Source organism: Pseudorca crassidens, chromosome 3 (assembly GCF_039906515.1).
Source record: "Pseudorca crassidens isolate mPseCra1 chromosome 3, mPseCra1.hap1, whole genome shotgun sequence".
NCBI classification, from domain to species: domain Eukaryota; kingdom Metazoa; phylum Chordata; class Mammalia; order Artiodactyla; family Delphinidae; genus Pseudorca; species Pseudorca crassidens.
Genome location: NC_090298.1, coordinates 117,192,604 through 117,214,949, shown reverse-complemented (window position 1 = coordinate 117,214,949; position 22,346 = coordinate 117,192,604). Strand labels below are relative to the sequence as shown.

The 22,346-nt window shown below is 48.9% G+C and overlaps 1 protein-coding gene across 2 annotated transcripts; it reads left to right on the top strand.

Moving 5' to 3' along the window:
• The first annotated feature begins 842 nt into the window (after window positions 1-842).
• Window positions 843-14,228, top strand: HBEGF (heparin binding EGF like growth factor). Of its 2 annotated transcripts, none has more exons than XR_010942143.1 (6): window positions 843-1,221; window positions 1,412-1,585; window positions 5,265-5,442; window positions 5,763-5,847; window positions 11,178-11,333; window positions 12,120-12,210. XR_010942143.1 is itself a non-coding variant. In XM_067731997.1 (6 exons), exons 1-5 carry the CDS (start codon window positions 1,176-1,178, stop codon window positions 12,190-12,192), a joined length of 627 nt encoding a protein of 208 aa, XP_067588098.1. In that variant the 5' UTR covers window positions 849-1,175; the 3' UTR covers window positions 12,193-12,210; window positions 12,789-14,228. The 2 variants fall into 2 exon arrangements, 1 of the variants encoding a protein (XP_067588098.1); XM_067731997.1 differs by lacking the exon at window positions 5,763-5,847 and adding an exon at window positions 12,789-14,228 and having other exon boundaries at window positions 849-1,221.
• Window positions 14,229-22,346: the final 8,118 nt, after the last annotated feature.

Below are 22,346 nucleotides of genomic sequence, written 5' to 3'. Positions count from 1 at the left end.
TCAGGACGTTGACTCCAGAAGACCCCTGTAAAAATTCGTAAGTTGGAAGAAAAACACATCAATCTCCTGGCACCTGTTGAACGTGGCAACCTAGGTTAGCCAGCTGGGTCCTGTGGGAGGGGGCTCAGCTTTTATGTTGGAGAAGAAGGTGGTGTTCAAAGGCAAGGAAAAGTAGGAGGCTTGTTTCACAGCCTGTGTCTCTCCAATCCCAGAAGCCTGGGAATTATACTCAATAGTTCAAAAATCCTAATGGAGACAATGTCCTCTGGGACAAAGATGGGGAGAAGCCACTCCAGGGGCTGGAAGAATACCACTAACCTCCTTTGCTTTTGCTGGGTTGATACCAGGTGCCTGCAACTGCAACTCTGGTAACCTTGGGCTCACAAGACCTCCTGGCATTCATGTGTCTAATTTTAAATGATAAATGCATTAATTATTATTTACTACTTGATTTATCGGTAGGCAAAGAAGAGGATTTCTGAAGCTCAGAAGATGACATGGGTGGAGGTCTCTGGTTTAGAGCACGGATGACCGGAGGGACCAGGCCTGGAAGAGAGGAAGGAATGAGGGGTGTCCAAGGGCGAAGCGCAGCTCAGCAGTCCCAAGGCTGCAGCGTGACAAGCATCTGGGGAAAGGTAGGAGCTGGTCCCCGCCACCTGCCGGTCAGCAGCCCTACCCACAGTCAGGCCGCGGCTGCTCTGGCCTAGTCCCAAAATATGTGAGCACCGCCCCCTTCTCCCGCCCCTTTTCCCAGCCGCGCCCACGGGGTCCGGGGCTGGGCGGCAGGCGCCTGGAGCCGGGCGGGAGTCCCAGCGCGGGAGGAGGGGGGGCGGGGCGGCAGGGGGCGGGGCGGAGTCTCGGCGCCTCCTGGAGCCTTATTCCCGGCCGCAAGCTCGGGAGCGCTCAGTCTACCGCGGGAGCTGCGCGCGGAAGGCACCTGGCTATACTTACTGAGGCTCAAGGGCTCGGGCGGACGGACAGACAGAGTGAATACAGAGACGCCCGGCGGCCGCGAGCTCCGCTGAGATCCCAGCCAGGCTTGCACGCAAAGGCCGGCAGCAGAACGTGCCCGGCAGGATCTCCTGTGCTCCTCCCACCCGGCTCCCGTGCCAGCGCCCGGTGGCCGCCGCCTCCAAAGTGATTGCTGCCTCGCCGCCTCCGCCGAGTCCGGGACCATGAAGCTGCTGCCGTCGGTGGTGCTGAAGCTCCTTTTGGCTGCAGGTAAGAGGGCTGCCGGGGGTCGGGGGGGATGGGGACGCTCTGCAGGGGACACGAAGGAAGATCGCTGCAGCGCCCCCGGCGCGGGCCACTTGGTGGGGCCCGTGCTCCCTGGCAGGCGGGCGCCGGCAGCGGTACGTGGCGACGGGGGTCTGGGCGGCGGGTCTGAAGCGGCCTCGTCCCTCACCCGCAGTGCTTTCGGCGTTGGTGACCGGCGACAGCCTGGAGCGGCTTCGAAGAGGGCTGGCGGCTGGAACCAGCAATCTGGACTCCCCTACTCAATCTACGGACCAGCTGCTGCCCCCGGGAGGTGGCCGAGGCCGGGAAGTCCTGGACTTGGAAGAGACAGACCTGGACCTTTTCAGAGGTGGGTGTGAGGGATGCCCATCCTCGGACCCCGGTGGACAGTTGAAGAATAAGTGGATCTGGCATTTATGCCGATTGGGCACACCTATGGTTTGGGGGTTTTCATGGAGGACCTCAAGGAAAAGCCGCTTGGCCTGACAAACTCACTGGGGGGTCCTAGAATGTAGATCCTGTTGTTTTTCTTGCCCAACGTAGTCTCACATGCCACGTTGCTGCCTTTCTGGATACTCTGAGGCAAATTGAAACAGGCAAGGTGTGTGGGGTTGGTACGTTGCTCTGAGGTAAGCTGGGTGATAGGAACAAGGAATGGTTGAGATGCTTTCCTTAGAGTTTCTATGAAAAAATGTGCACAACCCCTAATTCCCACATCAACTGACTATTATGTATAAAATAAGGTAACAGATGTGGAGATGCTGGGCACATACAAGGTGTGCAGTGTTAGTCTCCTCCATCCACCTGTCTCCAGGTTGGGGAAACAGGGGAACGAGGAGCACTTGGTCCCCCCTCAGGTTAGGCCAGCACCTCCTCGGGAGGCTGTGAATGGTGAGCACTGGGTCCCTAGAGAGCTGTATTGATATGCTGGGTGTCTACAAATCCTACACAAGCCTGGATACTTCCTGACCACCTTGAGTCCCTGAGAGAGACTCCAAGGGAGGAAGGGCCAAATGGGATCCTTCAACCAGCAGAGGTGCTGTGGCTAAGTAAATACAAGCACAGAGCAGAGTCCAGAGCCTCCAGTATTGCCTGCTTCCTTGCCCCCAGTCACCTGCAGAGATTCTTAAGGGTGGAGCAGGGACTGAGCCCTGGAGCCCCGGAATGACTATATTTGGTTGGAAAGATACCCACCTGTTCTGGCTCTGTCTGCTCCTCTGCCACCCTTCTTCCTTACCCAGAGTTTCCCTTAGGTGCTATCTCTATTTAGTATACATCAGGGGTCTGCCCCAAAGCTGAGGCTGGGTTCCCACCTTCCATCCTCTCACAGTGGCCCTCTGGGGGTCACTCCTGGCCTGAACAACCTGTATTCTCCTGGCCCTCTCCTCATAGGCAGGGCAGAGCTGGGCTGTGACTCACCCTCCACCCACACAGCTGCTCCTCCTAGCTCTGCAGACCTGACTCACTGCTCCCTCTCCCCAGCAGGAGCCTGGCTGTCACCCTGTCACTCTCTTCCTCCCTTTTCTTTTTTTTAAAAAAAATTTACTTATTTATTTATTTTTGGCTGTGCTGGGTCTTCGTTGCTGCGTGCGGGCTTTCTCTAGTTGCAGAGAGCGGGAGCTACTCTTCATTGTGGTGCTCAGGCTTCTCATTGCGGTGGCTTCTCTTGTTGCAGAGCACGGGTTTTAGGCGTGTGGGCTTCAGTAGTTGGGGCACACGGGCTCAGTAGTTGTGACTCGTGGGCTCTAGAGTGCAGGCTCAGTAGTTGTGGTGCACGGGCTTAGTTGCTCCACGGCATGTGGGATCTTCCCGGACCAGGGCTCGAACCCGTGTCCCCTGCATTGGCAGGCGGATTCTTAACCACTGCGCCACCAGGGAAGTCCCTCTCCCTCCTTTTTCTGATCGGCTGGGCCCTCCTGCCTCAATTTCACCACAGCCATGGTCATTGGTTTCCTCTGAGCATCTGCCTCACCTTCTGAGTTCTGAAAGGGCCTGGGTCTGCACCAGAGGAAACAAGAGTCTATGGGACTACTACTGGCATCTGCCTCTTCTTCTTACTTGGGTTTGCTGGGCAAAGACTATTTTTCAGGTGTAGGGATCCTATCACCTAAAATAAATAACTGTTACCATTTATTAAGTGCCTCCTGTATTCTAGGCACTTAACATGTTATTGTGGGTTAATTAATCCTTGCTGCAACCCTCTGAGATAGGAACACCTGTTCTCCACTTTTTACCAAGAGCTACAGGGTTCAGAGAGATTAAGTGACTTGCCCAAGATCACATGGCTGAAATTCGAGCATGGGTCTGCTAACTTCAGAGCCCATTCATTGTCTCATTCCTGGCTCAGCATCCCATGTGCTCTAGGCTTGTCTGCAAGAGGGGACTGGGTTGTGTGAGGCAGCTTGGTGTGTTGGGAAAGGGCACTGGATATGGAGTCCAGAGACCACATTTCAGATCCCAAACCTGTAGGACCTTGGGCAAGTCACTGCCTTTCGGGACCTCAAGTTTTTCAACAGAAAATGGAAAGCCATATTTTTTGAAGTCAATTCCACCTTGAGGATCCTAGGACTCCAGTCTAATGTATGACGCTCATCCTTCTACCAGACATGTGGCTATAGCCATAGACAGCAGGCACCTTTTTTCAGCTGGGACAGGGGAGGGGAGACTTGTGTCAGACCCCTGGGCTGATGGGCATAGCCCATGATCAGTCCCAGCTGGATGTCTGTGTGAGGTTGTTTTTCCCTTTTTAAGTGTGGAAAGAATGGGGAGAGTTATCATTGTTCTAGTTCCTTCTGATAGTTCTTTACTTTCCATCTTTCTGCTTCTTGTGCACTGTACTCCCCATCCTAGGGAGCTATAAACAGGACATCTGGGGATATATGTAAATGGACCTTTGAGAGAAGTGGTGAGCTGCAAATAGCACACAGAGCAGGGTAAATATTTTGTTTGATGTCAAAAAAGCAAGGCTCTTTGAAATTAGCACACTATTGTAAATCAACTATAGATCAATAAAAATATTTTTAAAATTAAAAAAATTTAAAAAGTTAAAACAGCAAATCTCTGACCAGGGGTGGCCTGCTTGCTGTCCCTGAGCCTGGTTCTGCTCTGGGCTCATGGTCCGCTGCTGCTAATGGGTACCCCAGAGGGGACCACCTGGACATGGGCACTGTTCTTATTTTAGGAGCCTCTTCCCTCTAAAATACTCTCCAAGTACCTTCTCCAGAAGCAATTTTTATCTCTGACGCTGTCTTCCTGCAAATGGGTTACTGAGTGTAGCATCAGGAAATGAGGCTGATTTAAGGCCAAAATAGAACCAAGTGGGCGTGGGGGAGTAGGAGATGAGGATGGACAGTGGGGTGGGGGTGAGGTTAGTAGAACTGCCCAATCAGCTGCAGTTACTCAACAGAAGCTACTCAACAGAAGCTAGCATTCTTAGAACGAGGTCCTTTTTATTTAGTGTCACTTGGACCCAGTAGTCTTTTTTTTTTTTTAACATCTTTATTGGAGTATAATTGCTTTACAATGTTGTGTTAGTTTCTGCTGTATAACGAAGTGAATCAGCTACACATATACATACATCCCCTTGTCCCCTCCCTCTTGCGTCTCCCTCCCACCCTCCCTATCCCACCCCTCTAGGTGGTCACAAAGCACTGAGCTGATCTCCCTGTGCTATGCGGCTGCTCCCCACTAGCTATCTATTTTACGTTTGGTAGTGTATATATGTCCATGCCACTCTCTCACTTCGTCCCAGCTTACCCTTCCCCCTCCCCGTGTCCTCAAGTCCATAGAATGAGGTTCTTAAACTGAGTTTATGAAATGTCTTCCTTGGGACCCCCCAGCCTCTACTTCCTCCACCACTTTTGGGAGGTCTGCCCAGTCTTCCTTCAGCTCTTGGGAGGCACTGAGCCGAGAGGCCTTCCCAGGCCTCTGACTTCAGGTAGGATCAAAACATCCTTCCAGACACTGTGCTGTTCTGATTTTTTCCCCTGAGGAAGTCAAAGACGTAACAGGGTACTTTTCTACCGCAGCTGCTTTCTCTTCCAAGCCACAAGCTCTGGCCACACCGAGCAAGGAGGAGCGTGGGAAAAGAAAGAAGAAAGGCAAGGGGTTAGGGAAGAAGAGAGACCCATGTCTTCGGAAATACAAGGACTTCTGCATCCATGGAGAATGCAAATATGTGAAGGAGCTCCGGGCTCCATCCTGCATGTAAGTGTCCCTTCCCCGGGGCTGACTGTTAACAGCTCACTCTTTGTCAGCCTGGTGGCTGTTCCTGGTTGTCACTGTTCCTTGAATTCATAAATCCACCCAGTTTCTTCTCAACCTCTGGGAGGAAGTTGGGAGGAGGGGAAATATTTTTAGTCAGCGGAAGGGGCTCCCCCCAGCATAGGATGCAATTTCCTGTGGCGTGGGTTTGTGATGCTCTTTCATCTTTGGGGGCATTTCCTGCTTGCTCAGAAATGAGCACACGCTAGGAGAGCTGACACCTGAAGACAGGTTCTTCATTTCTGCCTCATGCCCTACTCCAGATGGGAGAAGCCAGTAGGAAACATGGCAGAGTGGGGCTCCTGGGTGGAGTGGAGCTCCCGTGGCCTTCTTTCCCAAGTCCTGCAGGTAGGTATGAGGTGCATTTGGATATGTGCTATGCAGGTATGTGTACTCAGACATATGTGCATATGAATGAGCAAATGTGGGTTGATTCTAAGACATGGCAGGACTGTAGAGAAAGCAATCATTGTGGGAGCAGGGAGAAGCCCCTCCTCCCTTCTTCCTCACCCTGGCCAGGGCCAGGAGGTGGGGGACATGGTGGGTATTGACCTTTGGCTATGGGGGTGGGAGAACACTTCCTTTGTGTAAGATTAACGGAAAATGGAACCCAACTCAGTAGGCATCAGCCCCCGGTCAGGCAGCACCACCCCTTCCCTGGGCAGGGGTGTGGGTGGAGAGGCCATGGGTTCCCCAGCCACTCTGCTAGGCCAAGCCCAGCAAATGGCTGCCTTGGCAACCCCTCAGGGATGACGACACTGCCATGCTCTGTGGCAGGCATAATGTCGCCACTGTGCCTGAGACCAACACCCACATCAGGCTGTAAACATGCACTCTCTTCTGCTGGGCCTGAGTTTCTGTGGAGTGGCAACCTCTGTGACCTGGGAGGCTCTGGACAGAGTCAGGAGATTGCTGTGTGCACACCACTTCCCAGCCTGTCGAGAAGGCTGGCTGCCTCGCATCTCTTCTGCTGTGATTGGTACAGATCCTTTGGTTTTTTTTTTAAAGCTTCTTTGTCCCATCTGATCTCATATAGCAGAGTTGCCCTGTATTTGGCAATTGTCAGACAGACCCATGACCCCCCTCCACGTCTACAGTCACTTGTGTGTCCTCTCCTTTCATATCCTTGTCAAGAGCTTGGTATTGGGTTGCTTAAGAGTGACCTAGACAGTGGGAGGGAGACGCAAGAGGGAGGAAGTATGGGGATATATGTATACATATAGCTGATTCCCTTTGTTATACAGCAGAAACTAACACAATACTGTAAAGCAATTACACTCCAATAAAGATGTTAAAAAAAAAAAAAGAGTGACCTAGACAGTCCCCCAATTATTCTTCCAGAAGTCTTGAGACAGGGCAGGGAATGTTTGTCCTAAATTTGTAAACTGGCCTCATTAGCACAGGGTGGAGGCAGTGACTCTGAGCGTAGTCAAGATGGATCAAGGCCAGAAATCTGTCTGGGCCGAACTGGTCCAGGGCGTTGGTGGAGGGACTTCCACTGCTCAGCTGAGAACCCTTTTAAGGCTTCTCTCCTGGAGAGCTGAGCTTGACTGACCACCTAAACCCAGAGAACCTAGATAATGGTGTCCAGGGTCAAGGTGGCCCTAGGGATGGTGATGGTAACTGTGACAGTGCCTTCCTTCCTTTGCCATGGAGCTTTACAGTTTACATTTAATATGAGTTGAGCCCAACAGGTCTCTGTTGAGCACCTACTTGGTGTCAGCTATTCTAGGGGATGGGAAAATACAGCCCTGTATTCTCAAAAGCCCTCTGCTGGGTAGGCAGGGCTTGCTGTCTGTACTTGAAAGATGAGGAAACTGGAGCCCAGAAGTAGGAAGTGATTTGTCTGAGATCAACAGCTAAATAAAGTGTGTGGAAACAGGACAGGCACTCAGGTGCCTGACTTCCCGTCCAACATGCTTTTCATGCCCCCAGGCTGCACTGGGTGTTGGATTGCGTACTTCTTCCCTGTCTGTTCTTACAGAGTTGGAGCATGATTTTACAGAGGGCAGCTATTATACTAGAGGTCTCCTAAGGCTTTTTCTAATTGAAGAGCATGGAATCTGATGTGAAGACTCTGTGTCTGCTTCCTAGGCAGATTTTCAAGGGGCTGAATTCTGTGTCTGGCTTGGCAGCCTCCTGCCTCCAGCCCTTGGTACTCAGGGCAGCAGGCAGCAAGAAGACACAGAGCTCCTGGTTTGGGAGAATGTGACATCTGGGCACCTACATCTGGGACACTCTGTGGCTCCTTCTTGCCTCCAGACCCAGCAACCACCAGCCGGGTGTGTCAGGCTGCCGTGGTGAGCTTGAGGCTGGCCGGCTTCCTAAACCAGCCCTCTGCAGCCATCACCCACAGGAAAACCCTTTTGTGTCACCAGCCAAAAGTTGCCCTCAAAGAGCAGTTTCCTGGGGCTCCTGATGAGCTGCTGACCCAGAAACTGGCTGCAAAGTTTCCTGTGGCTGGAGGAAGCCTGGGGACAGTTAGCCTGACGAGGACTCAGAGCTGGAAGAGAGATAGGCCTGAAGGCTCTACTTGGCCTCACTGCCCAGATGCCAAGAAGGAATGGCGAGCCCCCTTCTCTTTGGCTCCGTCTGACTTTGGTGCTCCCTTCCTCAGGATATGGGCAGTATCCTCCGGAATCTGATTATATAGTAACTCCCACACATGTGGGACTTGGCCTTTTATTAAGTGCTTTTATTTGTATTATCTCATTTGAGCTTCGCAAAGCTCTAGTGACGTAGGCATTTATTATTCCTGCCTTTCACATGAGAAAACTGAAGCTTGGAAACGCGACCGTAACTTGCTCCAGATCACTTGGCTAGAAATAGCAGCAGGACCAGTCTGGAACTCATGTATTCTGAGTCCCCTGCGCCAAATGGTGCCCCCTCTACCTCCTGGGGTAGGGGTGGAGAAATCCAAATTGGAAGATGTCTCTGTACTCTAGAGGGTCCTTGCTTCTGTTGTAATACAAGTTCTGAAATGGGCCACAGACGTGGGTAGGAGCAACACATCCCAGTTTGATGGGTCACTGGCTCTGGGCAAGACATACGATCTTGCCCTCACCCTGGGATGCTTGGAATGCTCCTTCCCTGGGGGAGCCAGGGGTTGTCTGCAAAGGGAGGGGGACGTGGGTAATATTAGGATGTTTACATTATTATCCTTTTGACTCAGGGTGGGGGTGGAGGGATTATGTAACTGAATTGCGGGACTCTGAGGCCAAGCTTTATTTCTATCATCTGAGTAAGTACCTGTGGGGTTTGAATGATGGGCTGGAAGTGAAAAACAGACTCAACTTCACCTTCCCTCCCCGCAGGAAAGCACAGTCTCTGAAGTCAGCCAGACTGCTGAGTCAAATCCTGGCTCTACCACTCACTACCTGTGTAATCTTGGGCAGGTTATCTAACAGAAGTTTGGCCTCAGTCTCTTCATCTTTAAAATGGGGATAGTAACTCCTACTTCACAGAGATGTTGGGTTTTTTTTGTTTTTTTGCGGTACGCGGGCCTCTCACTGTTGTGGCCTCTCCTGTTGTGGAACACAGGCTCCGGACGCGCAGGCTCAGCGGCCACGGCCCACGGGCCCAGCCGCTCTGCGGCATGTGGGATCTTCCCAGACCAGGGCACGAACCCACGTCCCCTGCATCGGCAGGCGGACTCTCAACCACTGCGCCACCAGGGAAGCCCATAGAGATGTTTTTAAGATTACATGAAATGATCCTTGTAAAGCAATTAGCACAGAGTACTTGGCTCATAGTAAGCCTGTAATGTGTGCTATTAATTGTTATTTATCATTCAAGATAACAGTAATAATAACTGAGAGAGCAGAGTCAGACCGCTCTCTGTTTCTGCTCCAGAAACCCATCAAGCCCATCAGATATGTGTCTCCTTGGGGTAACCTACACTGTTCAGAATGGAAATAATTATGAATTTGGAATTTGGCCTTTCTGCTCCCTAGTTGTGAAACATTTAGCAAATCATTTACTCTCTCTGACCCTAATCGTAATCTTTCAATATGTAAAAGAGGTTATACCTGCCTACCAGGGTGTTATGAGTCTCAGTTAAGCTAGTCGATAAGGACAGTGTCTTATAAACTGTAAAGTGCTTTGAACAAGTGATTTTCCAGGGGTGCTCCTAAGAGCATCCTCTATGTCCTGGCAGGATAGGGGTCATTGTTTTGTCCACCTGGGCCGATGGGACAGATGCATGGAGAGGCTGGGCAAGGAGCTGTGTGCTCTGCTGTGGGCCTGACCTACGTTTATCCTGCAGTGAGGTGGTTCCCTGAAATACCCAGAAGGAGCTGGGAAAGGAAGAGGTGCTGGGAAGGAAGGCAGGGGCAGCCCGGCCCCCGGGTCTGATAGGTCTGCTCCTTGGAACTTTCCTGGTACCTCTCGGCAGGAAGAAGGGATTCCTTGCTCTGAGGAACGAGGTGCCTAAGCTTTTCCCCAGAGGATGTGCAGTTCAGAATAGAGGGCCACCGGGTTCTCGGTGCTTCCTTCAGCAGTTAGTGGCCTAAAGTCCCCAGGCAGACAGTGCCACGGCATCCCTGACTGGGCATTTATGGATGTGTGTGGGCAGCACACTGAGCTCACCATCAGACAATCTGTGTCTATGTCTCTGCCCTGCTATGTGACTGTGGGGAAAATAGCTCTGCCTTTCTGTAACATGGGCTCCTACCTACATCAAAGGATCTCTGGGATGCTCAGATAAGGAAAGGGATGTGAGGGAATTCCCTGGCAGTCCAGTGGTTAGGACCGCGCTTTCACTGCTTAGGGCCTGGGTTCAATCCCTGGTCGGGGAACTAAGATCCCACAAGCCAAGCCGCGCAGCTCCCCCGCAAAAAAAGAAAGGGACGTGAATGTGCTTGTTCAACTGTAGGCACTTGTCAGTCTTCCCAAGGGCTTCCAGGAAAAGTTTTGTGTTAGAAGAGGCAGTTGCCATCTGATTTATTTCTTGAGTGAGAAAAGCCAAGGTTTTTTTTGTGACATTCTAAAATGTACTGGCAGGACAGCTAGGCAAGAAGATGTTTTCTTGGTTTGTTTGCTTTGTCCTGGGATGAAGTAGGCCTGATAGCCCAGCGTTCAGAGGCCAAAGGCCAAAATTCAGCTTTCAAGTTGGGCCTTGCACCCAGGGGGAGCTGGGAGTTAAATGAAGGAAACTTGAGAAAAATGACTTCTGGCAAAGGAGCAGGGCCTATTAATAGGCTGGGCAGTGGCAGAGGGACTGGATGCTGGAAGCATTGGTGGGGGAGGCTGGGTTTATTTCTGGGTCAGAGTGTTGAGGGGCCTCACAAGAGGGAGTGATACTGAATCCCCTCAGTCCAACCCACCAGCTCTTGTGCCCAAGTCCTCTGAACATTTTAACACACATGTCATTAATCATCCACACGTGGAACAATCTAGCCAAGACCTTAAGTCCTCCTTTGCTTTTTCCCTGCCTGGAGTAGGAATTTTGTGCCAGAGGACCAAAGGGAATGAAGAAGGGGAGGGCGTGGAGTGAAGGAGGAAGGCCACAGAGCCTGTAGAGGGGCTTCTAGAGAAGGCTAGAGGAAGGACAGGAATCACCGTTAGGGACTGACAGGCTGAAGCTGTGAGGAGTAGGCTCTGGCTTATGTAGGTGGCCCGTTGCCAAGAGTGAAGCCAAACCACTAACTTCATCTCTGCTTTGTTCTGTTTTGGACCAGCTGCCACCTGGGTTACCATGGAGAGAGGTGCCATGGGCTGAGCCTCCCAGTGAAAAATCGTTTATATACCTATGATCACACGACCATCCTGGTTGTGGTGGTCGTGGTGCTGTCATCCGTCTGTCTGCTGGTCATCGTGGGGCTTCTCATGTTTTGGTGAGTGTTACAGGCTGTTTTTGCAAATCACTTCTATTCCTCCTCCTCCAGGGTCTTCTACCTGATGGTCACATGAGCCCTCTAACCCCCCAAATCCTGGGCTAGGAGTCTGACTAACACTCCTGGGTACAGGCTCTCCAAGAACCTGGCTTCTCTGGTATGACATAGGTCCAGTGTCTAGAGCCCAGGAAAAAAATTGCCAGGCCGTAGGAGGTCCTGCTTCTCACAGCAGACTCAGCAACCCACCCATGGAGCCACATCTTCACACAATTCTTTTTCCTGACTCTGTTCTCTGATGGCATTAGGGTGTGGTTTGGTAGTCAGGGCATGGGTGGTGCTATTGGTATATCCTTCCAAAGCTGGGGCATCTGGTCCCCAGGCCATGCTTTCAATCCAGCTTATATTCTAGACTGAGGAGACCTACTAAGCACTCTGTGCCCATTTACAAGCATGCAACTCATGCGTTGTGAGGCCTGGATCAAGTTACCTGTCTTTCTAAGGGTTGTAATCTTTCAGTGATTGTAATCTCTGTTCCACTACCTCATAAAGATGTTGTGAGGATTGTATAAATGAGGTGAAAGTTCTTAGCAAATTGTAGCCTGCCATTAGAGACAGGCATCCTTTGGGGCAGTTGGACCTTTGGCCAGAGGTCTGTTGAGCTGCCGTATCCTCTGGGCTTTTCCAAGTATGGAGAGAATCACTGGGCCAGAATCTTTTGGAAGGACCAGCTCTGGGGCCTGCACCCTCTAGCAGGCAGAGCTTGCTCACAAAACTTACTTTCCTCAGGTACCACAGGAGAGGAGGTTATGACGTGGAAAATGAAGAGAAAGTGAAATTGGGCATGACTACGTCCCACTGAGAGAAACCTGTGCTCAAGGTAATGGTCCATCCTTTGCCCAATGGTACCATCACCACCTTTCCTGGATCTGTTTCTAGGCATGCTGAATTCTTCTCTTGACCTAGGAGCTAGGGGTTGGGCTGCTATGGAGTCAGGGTCCCACTGCAGAATTGTTTTCAAAAAGGTTCTCAGTGCTGCATCTCCACTTAGGGTGGAAGTTGCTAGAGAGATACCCAAGACCAATGCCTGAGAAGACAGCTTCTCTCATCCTTGTCTCTTCTCCTTCCCACCCCTTCCCAGAGATCTTTCCACTTCTTTTTTTTTTTTTTTTTTTTTTGCGGTACGCGGGCCTCTCACCGTTGCAGCCCCTCCCGTTGCAGAGCACAGGCTCCGGACGCGCAGCCTCAGCGGCCATGGCTCACGGGCCCAGCCGCTCCACGGCATGCGGGATCCTCCCGGACCGGGGCACGAACCCGTGTCCCCTGCATCGGCAGGCGGACTCTCAACCACTGCGCCACCAGGGAAGCCCTCTTTCCACTTCTTAAATCTGGACCCAGGAGACTCTTAGGACCTCTTAAGCTGGATCCAGCTTTAAATGCCTTCTTCTTGTGCTTTAGGAATCAGCTGGGGACTGCTACCTCTGAGAAGATACAAGTTGATGACAGACTCTGCAGAGGGGAAGGACTTCACAACTAGCCATGAAGATTCCTTCATCCCCAGTTGCCATCTAAATTGGGCCTCCCATAACTGCTTTGCCAAAATACCAGAGCCTTCAAGTGCCAAACAGAATATGTCCAGTGGGATCTGGGTCAGAAGAAAGCAAAAGTGAGGGACCTTCGTGCCCTTCTGATTCTCCTCCACCAAGCCCTACTTACCCCCATAAGTTTGTTTAAACACTTATCTTCTGGATTAAAATGCCAGTTAAATTCCATATGCTCCAGGATCTTTGCCTGAAAAAAAAAGGAAGGAGAGGAAGAAAGAAAGATTCGGGGACTGGAAGAAAGTAACAAAGATTGAGAAGCCATGTACTCAACAAGCCACCAAGGGATCTGCCATTTGGACCCTTCAGTGCTGGATTTGATGAGTTAACTGTGAAATACCATAAACCTGAGAACTCTGAATTTTGGGACTTCTATCCAGATGGAAAAATAACAACTATTTTTGTTTGTTTGTTTGTTTGTAAAATGCCTCTTAAATTATATATTTATTTTATTCTATGTATGTTAATTTATTTAGTTTTTAACAATCTAACAATAATATTTCAAGTGCCTAGACTGTTACTTTGGCGATTTCCTGGCCCTCCACCCTGCATCCCCCACCATCTGGCTCAGCATTAGTCTCCTCTGCTACAAATGTGAGATGGCTCTGTGATCCATCTGTAGTAATCTATTGTCTGTCCACATTTCGGAAGATCTTCCATGATCTGAGTGCCACAGGGGGAGTTTTGTATGGTCAGGCTGTAGGAATTAACTTTGTCAGATCCACTCTATGAGTTGGACGGCAGTCTTGCCTAGGCGATTGTGTCTACCGTTTGTGTTTTGAAAGCCCAAGGTGCTGATGTCAAGATGTAACAGATATCGGTATTCCCCTGTGTCCTCTCCCTGCCCAGTCTCAGAAGAAGTTGGGCTTCCATGCCTGAAGCTTTCCTGGCCCCTCACCCTCCATGGGTCCAGGTCCACAGAGTGGGAACTCACTGTCCCTTGTGTCAAGACATTTCTCTTATCCTGCCATTCTTCTGGTGCTACTCCATGCAGGGGTCAATGCAGCAGAGGATAATCTACAAAAGGGATTAGCAAAGAAAAAGGCTGAGGAGGAACAGGAAACATTGGAGCTGACTGTTCTTAGTAATTGATAACCTACCAATTGCTACAGAGAAGGTTGGAGGTGAGGAGGGCTTTTGTGTAAACCCACCCACCTCACCAAAACTACAAAGGTATGCTGTCGTGGTCCCTTCTGGAAGTTTCTGGTGCCATTACTGAACTGTTACAAACCTGAATTTCCAAACCTGGTTTATATTTATACTTTGCAATTCAAATAAAGATAACCCTTACTCCATAGCCTTCTGTCTGATTGTTTTAACTGGGAGCTAGTTTAACGTAGGTATTTTCTAAGCCCATAAATAGCCCAGGCCTATTTATGTATACTATCTCAGTATCCCCAATAACCCTATGTAGGAGGTACTATTGTCCCATTTTTCCAGAATTGGAAACTGAGGCTTGGATAGGTTAGGTAACTTGCCCGAGGATACACAGTTGGTAAGTGAGAGAGCTGCAACTGGTAATTTGATTCTAATCATTCGTCTTAGTACTTATATCATACCATCTCTGAGACAGTAGAGAATAGATCTTTCACATAGGAAGTTGGGCTGGCTGTAACCGGGAAAGACATCTGCCCATTCAGTGGGCAGACCCTGGCGTCAGGGCCTATGCTGTCTGTGCAAGCAGGCGTTGCTCCTGGAGGAAACAAGTCACCTTTGACTCCCCTCTCACGCTCCACATTCCATCTATCATCTATCAGCAAATCTTGTCAGACCTACCTTTTGGATATATGCTGAATGCAGCCACTTCTCATCACTGTCACTATCATCATCCCAGTCCAATTCACCATCAGCCAGGGACTGAAACTGCGCCCTTAGCTGTGAAAGCGCAGAGTCCTAACCACAGGACCATCAGAGAATTCCCTCTTACCTAGACTCTTGTGGTGGCCTCCTGTCTCCTTTCTTCCACCTTACTCCCATAGAGCCCATTTCCAACATAATAGCCAGTGATCATTTAAAACATAATCCAGATCTTGCAGGCCTTCTCTGACTACCCTATTATACGATAGCACATTCCTCTCCCACCCCACTCCTCTTAACTCTCATTATTCGGCTTTATTTTTCTTCATTGCCCTCATCACCACTAACATATTCTTATTTGTTTTTGTCTATCTCTTCCTACTAGAATGCTAGCTCCATGAAGATAGGGGTGTGTACATTGCTCCAATCCCAGATTGTAAAAGAGTGCAATTGCGTTGTAGGCACACAATATTTGTTATGTGGAAGAATGAATACAAGAAATGACTAAAATCCAATCCAAGGCCAGCAAGTGGACAGGTATGTGATGCAGTGCTGCCCTGGAAGTGTGATTGGGTTTACAGAAGGGCATTTGCTGGGGAGGATGGATGGGGATGACAGGATGAATGGAATTCGAGACAGGTCATGTTGTCCTGGATAGAGTGGAAGCAGAGACTTCCACTGGGAGGCCATTAGACAAGTGCTACTGGATGCCCCCTCCGCATCCTCTTCTCTTTGAGAGTTGTGACATTGTGAAGTTTCTCTGGGAGCCCACAGAGAGATCTTACATGTACTTTGACTGTCCAAAGCTGAACATATGCATAGCCTATAACCCAGCAATTCCACTTCCAGTGATATACACAAGAGAAATGAGAACATATGCTCACCAAAAGATATGTACAAGAGTGATCTTAGCATTATTTGCAATAAGTGAAAACTGGAAACTACCCCAATACTCATCAGTATTTGATGATGAAATGAATAAATACATTGTCGTATATCTATACAATGAAATATTAAATAGCAATATGGATGAATCTCACGACATACTGGTGAGTCAAACAAGCCAGACACAAAAGGATACCTTCCGTGTGATCCCATTTATTTAAAATTTTAAAACAGGCAAAACTCATCTATGGGGAAAGAAATTAGGAAAGGGGTTACTATTGGGATTGATAATGACTGGAAGGGGGAAGATAAGGGAACTTCTGGTGTTCTGATAATGTTATAGTCTAAGATTTAGGTACTGGCTTCCCATGTGCACCTCACTTTGAGAAAATTCATTGAGTATGATTTGAGCATTTTTCTACAGGTATTAAACTTCAATAAAAAGATTCTTAAAAACTTTGGTAGGGGACTCTTTTGCTGTTTGCATTATATAAATCTCTGTAAAGTACCAGTGTATTACTTCGGTAGTCAGAGAAAATGGTACAGAAATAACTCTGGAGCAATGAGTTACTTTGAACTCATCGTGGGGCTCCCTTTCCTGCCCCTAAGCTTCAAGCCTCCAGTCCTCACTCAGGGCTGGGCTTTTCCGAGCACACTGTTTCTCCAGCTAATGTTTCCTGTGGGTTCTGGGCTTCCTGCTTTTCAGCTGCTCTCTCCTCCTGCCCCTGCTGCTGATAAAAGCTCTCCTTGGCTTCACTGGAGCTCCCCTGGGCATCTACTTGGCTGATACAGTGACTCTGGGAGCCTCTGAACAGCAGCCACTTCTCAAGATTGGCCAACAGAAGAGATCGGGCCCTTGTGAGTACTGAGAAACATTTACGTCTTCTCTGTGAGCTTTCCTTTCAGTATCCTTTGAGAGACTTTCTTTTATGACGTACATAGTAATCATTATTAGGTTAATAAATATTTAACATTCATGGAGTACTCACTAAGTAGGGCCCACTGGGCCGGGAGGTAGGTGCTCTGACTCCACGCATGACGTAGATGCTTAAGGTGAGCGGTAAAGTCAGGCTGTTAACTCGGGAAGTCTGACATCCAAGGCTGTACTCTAACCACTAAGCTACATTCTCAAATGAGTTCTCAGGGCCACACTTGTGTTCTCTTCTTCTCAAATCCAGAAAATATATAGTGAAGAAATTACATGAAAAAGATCTTAGAGAGCAACTCCTTAGAGTTTCTTCTCCTGCCCCAAGATGCCTTATCAGGGTGCTGGGGAAGGAACAGGAATACAGACTGACACAAACTTGAGTCTGAGTCTAGGCTTCACTGTTTACTAGCATGTGGCCTCATGAATGATACCTGACTTCTCTGAACCTTCCTCCCTATCTATAAAATAGACATACTAAAAATATCCACCTGGAAGAGTTGCAGAAATGATATATGTGAGCCAAGTGCCTAGTTCAGGGTCAGCCACATGTTAGACGCTCAGTAAATGATGGTTATCATCAGCAACCTGTCCAAGAAGCTAATTAGTGGCACATCCAGGATTGAAACCCAGGCCTCTGATTCTCAATCCACAATACTTTTCTTAGAAACAAGCAATGCTTTTCAATTATTGTTTTACATTTTAACGGCAGCTTTGGTTTCAAAGGAGCCCTAAAGGGTCTTAACAAATATATGTGGATTTAAGAAGACATGGAACAGAAACTCAGTCCAAACATATCACTTCAACTCGGCTGGCCTGAAATTTTTCCCTTTGTCAATGATGCCTGAAAAGTCAAGCTTCCTGTTTGAGAATGCTAATACTCCTGGGAATAGCTATACATTAAGAGGCTGGCATTCTTAGTTGACGTAATTTGTTTTATTTTTTAAATAAATTTATTTATTTTATTTATTTATTATTTTTGGCTGCATTGGGTCTTCGTAGCTGCGTGTGGGCTTTCTCTAGTTGCGGTGAGTGGGGGCTATTCTTTGTTCAGGTGCGTGGGCTTCTCCTTGCGGTGGCTTCTCTTGTTGTGGAGCACGGGCTCTAGGTACGCGGGCTTTAGTAGTTGTGGCACGTGGGTTCAGTAGTTGTGGCACATGGGCTCAGTAGTTGTGGCTCACGGGCTCTAGAGCGCAGGCTCGGTAGTTGTGGCGCACGGGCTTAGCTGCTCTGCAGCATGTGGGATCTTCCCGGACCAGGGCTCGAATGCATGTCCCCTGCATTGGCAGGCAGATTCTTAACCACTGCACCACCAGGGAAGCCCCGTAATTCATTTTAGCTTCATCCATTCAGCGATTATTTGTGGAGGTCTCTCTATCAACTTTCAAATGAAATCCATGCTCTGAAGAAGAGGGAGGGCATTTTGATGGAGTAAGGTGGGGGGGAGAAGAAGTAATCTTGGAGCAAGTACATTCATTTATCATTAAAAAAAAATTGACGGGCACTTACAATGTGCCAAGTAATATTCTTGTCCCTGGAGAACAGTGGGCAAGACTGACACATGGACCAACAATACATGTGTAAATAAAGAAATAGGATAATTTCAGAAATAACACACACACGAGTGATCTACTAAAGAGTCAGTAGGGACAGAATTAATTTACATAGGTGGCTCAGAAAAGGTCTCTCTGAGGGGGTAACATCTGAACTGGGACAAGGCAGGATCAGGCATGCAAAGAATAAGCTTAGTATGTGTGAGTGACAGAAAGGAACCCCTGAGTTGTAGCATAGTCATTGGAGGTTGAAGAGGGAGGTAAGAACCGGATGGTAAACAATTTGGAAGCCAGTGGAGTGTTTTGAGCAGAGGAGTGATATGATTTGATTTATGTTTTACAAGTATGACTTTGACATACAGAGAAGGGGTCCTAGGGGGCAAAAGTTAGGAGACCTTTGCAGTCATCCAGGCAAGACATGATGGTGGCCAGGAGAAGGGTGGTAGCAGAGCAGGTGGTAAGAAATGGTCAGATACAGGATACGTATTGGAGGAACCACCTATAAGACAGGCTGAAGGATCAAATGTAGGCACTATGGGAAAGAGAAGAATCAAGGATGATTTCTTGGATTTTAGCCTGAGAAACTGGCCAGATAATGGTTCTGTTCATCAAGATGGGAATGAATGGGGGAGCAAGTTCACAGGGGCCACAGAAATCAAAAATTCTTTTGTGGGGACTTCCCTGGTGGCTGAGTGGTTAAGAATCCACCTGCCAAGACAGGGGACACGGGTTCGAGCCCTGGTCCAGGAAGATCCCACACGCCGCAGAACAACTAAGCCCGTGCGGCACAACTACTGAGCCTGCACTCTAGAGCCCACAAGCCACAACTACTGAATCCCCGTGCCTAGAGCCCGTGCTCCGCAACAAGTGAAGCCACTGCAATGAGAAGCCCGTGCACCACAACAAAGAGTAGCCCCCGCTCGACACAACTAGAGAAAAGCCTGTGCGCAGCAGCGGAGACCCAACGCAGCCAAAAATAAATAAATAAATAAATAAATAAATTTATATTAAAAATAAAGAGAATTCTTCTGTGGACATTTTAAGGCCAAATGGGATGAAGGAGGGCACTACAGTGAGGGTGATGGGAGGGAGAAGGAGGCAAGGAGGAGAAAAAAGGAAGCAAAAGGGATAAATAAGAAGGACCTGAAGACAGAAAAAGAAAAAAAGAAAAATAAAGACACCTGCCATTTATGTGGTGTTTCACAGTTCTTCTCTGAGAGGATCTTATTTAACCCTTACAGTGCCTCGGAAAGGTCGGTAGTATTATTATCTCCAGTTTAATGGAAGAGGACCCTGAAACTTGGAGGAATGAAGAACCTTCCACAAGGCTATTACTACCTAATGCAATTCTCACTGACCATGAGCTTCTATCTTGACCACCATTCTCCGAAGAGAGAAGAGAGGAGAAGCCTCTGTGTTTTCCTCCTTGCTGTGGTGAGGCGCCCAAGCCGGGCCAGGCCTCCGGGAACAGGACACTAGGCAGTGTTGCTCCATGGAGACCAACCCCGGAAAAAGAAAAAGGCTACCCTTGCCTGAGAGCAGGAGGAAGAAGTTAGAATTGCCCCTTCCATGGTTGGTTTCCAGAGTGTCAGGCCACCACCATGTTAATATAATTTGGAGGTTGTTTGGGTTTGGATTTCCTTTTTGAACTTTTAAAATTGCACATTTTTTCTTGATTGATGGAGAAAGAGAACAGGACCTCTTAGCTCACTGCCACCCACACAGCTGTGAAGGAAGCCAGCTGCCCTCTTGCTCTTCAGAGAACATCCCTCCCTCCCTCCATTCTTCCCTCCCAGCATCTTGGCCATTACTAACCAACAGGGCGTCTAAGGAAAAGGGCCCCTTTCAGGGCTGGAGTGCTGTGGTTAGTGGATCAGAGCCTGTGTGGGAGGCTTCCCCAAAGATGTATGGTGTGGATGTAGCAACCAGACAGATGGGAGGAATTAAGTCACCCTTTTCCCCAACCCTCATTTCCTTGTAACCTAGAAGTCATTGGGTTGGTTTCCCTATGATGAGAGACTAGTGGTTTTTTTTTTGATGTGGACCATTTTTAAAGTCTTTATTGAATTTGTTACAATATTGCTTCTGTTTTATGTTTTGTTTTTTTGACCACGAGGCATGTGAGATCTTAGCTCCCCGACCAGGGATCCAATCTGCACCCCCGGAATTGGAAGGAGAAGTCTTAACCACTGGAGAGCCAAGGAAGTCCCTGAGAGACTAGTTTTATTTTTGCTGTCCCCCAGCTTTTGACAGCAGGCATGCTTCACTGGGAGTGTGAAATAAGGAAGAAGCTACCACTTGTTCTTCCTTTATGCTATTTGTGTCTGGGTTAAGCCTGGTTATGTACACCATGCCCTCACCAAAGGCTCTCTAGGAAGGCCTGACTTCTTTCTGTTTCTTTGAGGGTACTGAGTGGATTGGTGGCCCTGGGAAGCCCTGTGCTTGGTAAGGAGGGCCTGATCAGGTCCATTAGGGGGTAAGTGTGCTCTCCTGCTTAGTCAATATAACTCCAGACCCTGAGACTCGAGGCCTGAGAAACCTGACCCAAGTTCAAACCTGCAGGTACAAATATCCTTTTCCAGTTTGGATACCTTCTGGAGAAAATCAGCCAGTCCCAGTTGGGTTAGTCACTTTTCCCCTGTGCTTCCACAGAACCGGGCCTGGACAATGCAAGGAAAATTGGTCCTCTTCCCATAGCACCTTTGGTGTTCCTCTCCCATGGCGTCCATCACACTGTGTATTGTCGTTATTCACTTATCTATTTTTCTCACTGTGAGCTCATGGAGGTCATGTGGCGTGTCCTTTTGCAGCTCTCTCTGCCAGTACCCAATACAGTTCCCAGCACATCAGAGGCTCTCACTAAATGTTTGATGCATGCATGAATGAATGGACAGTTGAATAAATGAATGAATGCATGAATAAAAGAGTGAGTGAAAATAGGGTAGAGGTTAAGGGTTCAGGCTGTGCATCAGGCAAAGCTGGGTTCAAACCCTGACCAGGCCATTTTCTGGTTGTATAATAATCTCAGACAAGTTATTTAACCTCTTAAAGCTTCACTTTTTAAAATTCATTTCCATTATAGTTTATCATAGGATACTGAATATAGTTCTCTGTGCTATACAGTAAGACCTTATTGTTTATCCATTCTATGTATAATAGCTTACATCTGCTAACCCCCACCTCCCACTCCATCCCTCCCCCAAGCCCCTCCCCCTTGGCAACCGCCAGTCTGTTCCCTATGTCTGTGATTCTGTTTCTGTTTCATAGATCGGTTCATTTGTGTCATATTTTAGATTCCACATATAAGTGATATCATATGGTATCTGTCTTCCTCTTTCTGACTTACTTCACCTAGTATGATAATCTCTAGTTGCATAAAGCTTCACTTTTCTTATTCTGGTTTTTGTGAGGATTATGGTGCATGTAAAGCATTTATCATGGTACCTGGTGTGAAGTAAGTACTCAGTACATGGTAGTTACTGACAAGTTCTGACTTCTAGCCCTCTGCTAGTTTTTACCCTCATAGATCTTGTTGGCACCTCCTTCTCCAGATTCTTGGAACAGCCAATCTCCTTGCCAGACTCATGGCTGTGTCTGCAGCGCTGACCCAATGGGTATGAGCTGGAGTCAGGCTGTGGAAGCGTGTGCACGCTGGGCTTTGCTGAGAAGGGGAAACTGTGACAGGGGCCCGCCTAGAGCCGGGCAAACTGGTCAGCTGCTACCCCCATTGTCTCAGGCCTTCTCTACTGGCGGGTGTCCTCAAGAAAACAGGAACAGGGCCTCTTTTAAGGTGTCCGGATGACAGCCACATCAAATATGTGACCTTTTCCTAGGAAGCCTGGTTTCCATGGTGAGCGAGGCCGCACGCTCTTTCTCAAGCCACGGTCTGTGACTTGCAGCCCTCTCTGGAATGTGATGTCAGTGGCCCCAGCAGCTGGGTGGGGACATCTGCCCAGGGGCTTCCCCTCCAGCATCTTCAGGGTGTGCAAGGGCTAAGCACCCCCAGACCCTCCGATGTCCACGCCAGCCCTCCAACCTGGAAGGATTTGTCCTGAGGCCCTGACATTATTCTCCCACCCCCAACCCATATACGCACACTTACTGGCTCACGGTCAACTGGCTGCCGGACTCGGCAGAAAGAAGGGGGCTCTTTCTGTGATTCCCCATCTTAGGCAGAGGTGCTGACCTCCTCCACCGCATCTTGGCAGCCTGGGCCAGGAGAGGGCCTGCCTCCCTGGCCTTGGCAAAGCGTGTG

Bases quoted from the DNA above. Each gene is read 5' to 3' on its own strand.
- HBEGF (XM_067731997.1), top strand. From the start codon at position 1,176: ATGAAGCTGCTGCCGTCGGTGGTGCTGAAGCTCCTTTTGGCTGCAG. The intron at 1,586-5,264 runs GTGGGTGTGAGG...TTTCTACCGCAG, and splicing joins AGACCTGGACCTTTTCAGAG to CTGCTTTCTCTTCCAAGCCA. The intron at 11,334-12,119 runs GTGAGTGTTACA...TACTTTCCTCAG, and splicing joins GTGGGGCTTCTCATGTTTTG to GTACCACAGGAGAGGAGGTT.